General features: G+C 35.0%; 1 protein-coding gene across 1 annotated transcript; it reads right to left on the reverse strand.

Annotated features, from left to right (window-relative positions):
* Position 1: 1 nt before the first annotated feature.
* LOC111376269 lies at positions 2–3109 on the reverse strand (the record flags this gene model as incomplete). The annotated part of the gene is made up of 4 exons (XM_022999216.1): positions 2891–3109; positions 2493–2771; positions 618–866; positions 2–262 (listed from the first exon to the last, which is right to left on the reverse strand). Coding segments are annotated over exons 2-4 (723 nt in total), but the record flags the coding sequence as incomplete, so codon positions are not given.
* Positions 3110–3118: the final 9 nt, after the last annotated feature.

Consider the following 3118-nt stretch of genomic DNA (forward strand, 5'->3'; position numbering starts at 1 on the left):
AAGATTTTGACTCCAGAGACTCCAGATAAGCCTTGAGACGCCTGTATTTAACGGGGCTATCATACCACGTGGGGGTATTAATTATTTCACGTTCAAGCCAATACGGATCATCGTCCTCTTGCTTCTCTGTCAGCGTCTGGAAGAACTTCTTCCACTGGTACATGGCACGCTTTAAACGATAGCTCTTTTGTCCTCCAAACAAAAACTTGATGTAGTCTCTAGCTAATACAGTGATATCCGCTCCATCGATTATATAAATGTACTGGAACCAAGACGACATACAAGATATGTTAATTTTGGGAAGAAATAACAAGGAAGCACGAGGACATTGTCGAGAAAGATGGAACAGGATCAATTTCGAACCCGACTTATCTAGATCCGACCCAGTCCATACAAAAACATACCAAGATCAAAGTCGAACAATCTATTGCATTAGACTATGAGAATATTTATTTATCTTAAGCCTAAATAAACGAAATATATCAGAAAACTGCAGGTATAAAAAAGTTAAGATTAAACAGACTCAAATTAAGTTTCAATTGAATGGATAATAACTCCGCTCGTGGACTATGAGTCAATTGATTCTATTTAAGGGAGAGAGGGAGGAAAGAGAGTACCAGAAACACAAATCCAATAGTTGCCAATATCACTTGCATAAACTCATCCAACATCCCAGAAAGACTTTCATCTTCAGATTCACCAAAGCCATCGCCACCACCTCCATCACCACCAACTGGAGGTTTTCCACCATTGCCTCTATCATCATAATATTCTTGTTTCTGAATCTGCTGTTTCAATACATCCTCAACTGACTGCTCCTTTTTCAAATTTCCCATGGCTTTCTCGAGAGCTTTCCATGGAGAAGCCTGGTGCCATGTTAATAATAAGTGAGCACACATTTTACTAAAAAAATCAGTTCATAGGTTTTCTTAATTCAACAAAAGGAAATGAACTTTGAAATAATGATTAACAAAAACCAGTTTAGCCAAGATAGGGAAAATGAAAGGCTTACACTTTTTAAGGTTCTTAAATGACTAACACAAATCATTTTTCGACCTAACATTCCCCTTATTTCTTATTAGCCAATGACTGTTATCAATCAAAATGCATATTCATGGACCTTCAACGAACATAACAGTGAAAATACGGCATAAAAATCACAAATATTTTGAGTTAACTTTCTTTTATTCTCAGCACCAAACCAATATAATAAGTATTTCTCCTACAAAACTCAATTCCCAAAGGAAGTTTTAATCTATTTGCAATCTAACTGATGGGAATCTTACAATACCAAAGACATGCAATATAGTTAAAATAGGAAATATAATATATAATTTTAAAACATTTCCAAGAGACTCTCTATTTATAAAAATCATCTTATACATAATAAAGAGCATCTTTAAATTCAGAGAGCACTCCAACAATGCTCTCTATTTGACTCTTCATTTTGCTTTTTTCAAGAAACATTTATCTCAATAGAAAAATGAGAGCATAAACTAATAATACGAACTGGATTGTGTATTGTTCATTTGGAAATTTCCCGAAAGCTGCCTTATTTGCTAGATGGAAGACCTATTATATTTCTCTACAACTCTTATCTAACATATTTTTTTAAATGTCAATGTCCAATCAATTCAAATGTGTTTTGAATGATTAAATAGTAGCGTATTGAAATTGGTAAAGTCAAGCCCACTCTCTTTTAAGAAATTCAAATAGAGAGTTTCTTAGAACTTATTTATAAGTATTGACTCTCTAAAATAGAGAGCATCTTATGTTTGGGGAAGCTGTTAGTTCTACAATTTAGCATAGCGTATAATCACCAAAGACATCCTACAATATAGCATATAATCACCAATGTTGCACAGTTAGTTCTTTTTCTTCCAACTCGTATGTGAAATATGTGAACCAGCCATAATTTAAGAAACAGATCAATAAAACTGAACTGAAGGGTAATGTAAGTTGCACCCGCTCAATCATTCCCTACTAACAAAACAATATAAGCATGCAAACTAATAGCCACCTATTGAAGCAATGCATTAGCACAACACATTCTTTGAAAAATGGAATAACAATGTGTTCGTTAAGAATAAATTGGAAGAAAGGACCCCAAAAAGGGTCTTTCGTACTTCAATAAGGTCAAAAGAACTTCCAAATCGAGCAAATTACATGAATCAAAACTATTTGCAAGCAAGGTTATCTCCTTTAATGGCACTAGAACCATTGGCTGTTCCACGTCACAATGTGGTCGAGAAAACAATTACAGATAGGCTTAAAATATGTGGCGTTCTAGGTCATTACTTTAATAGCACTAGAAGAAAATCAATGTCAACCAGACTGGTAACTGTTGAGGACTAATATATGCAATCAGCCAAAAGTTCAAAGAATCAATCCGGCTAACTCTAAATCCAATTCCCTGACAAAACACATTTACTTATGCAATAACTTCAAAATAATTGATAGACAAATCAAAAGAATCCCAAGGAGTCATTTACCTCATTTTCATTCTTTCCTTTACCACCAAATAAGCATACAGGTGCGGATTGCTGGTGCATAAATGTGGCAGAGGTCCGTTTCATGGAAATCTTAAGAAGTTCCGTTCCTGGATAAGTTGAAACCCATGTAGGTTTCTTACGAAGTAGCAACTCCTGAGCTCGAGATGCAGAATTTAAACAAGGCTGGCAGGCAATGATATGAATGCAACTCATCTGAGCGTCACTTTACAATGCACGTGAAGTTATAACACCTACGGTGTTCTTGCTCTTAAACTTTAACTGCACATCCATGATCCAACAATGTTGAAACTAGTTAGAGTTTGTGTCAATATCGAATAGAAACTGAATTACATAACTTTTACTATCTACTCGCAAGATGATTAAACTTGTAAACTCACTTTCCATCCAGATGAAATTAACAGAACACTCTAAGATGCATTTTTCTGTCATTCATCATGTTCAACCATGAAGATCATCACTACCAACACATAACCAAAAAAATCAGCAGCCACAATTAGCCAGCAATACACGGCAAGCTTACTAATTGGATCAAGGTAAGTCTTCATGTCCCGGAAAAAAGAACAGTTTTTCTAATCAAAATATAATGAGCTAATGTAAACTGGACA

The sequence above is a fragment of the Olea europaea genome, unplaced genomic scaffold (assembly GCF_002742605.1).
Source record: "Olea europaea var. sylvestris unplaced genomic scaffold, O_europaea_v1 scaffold1480, whole genome shotgun sequence".
Lineage (NCBI taxonomy): Eukaryota > Viridiplantae > Streptophyta > Magnoliopsida > Lamiales > Oleaceae > Olea > Olea europaea.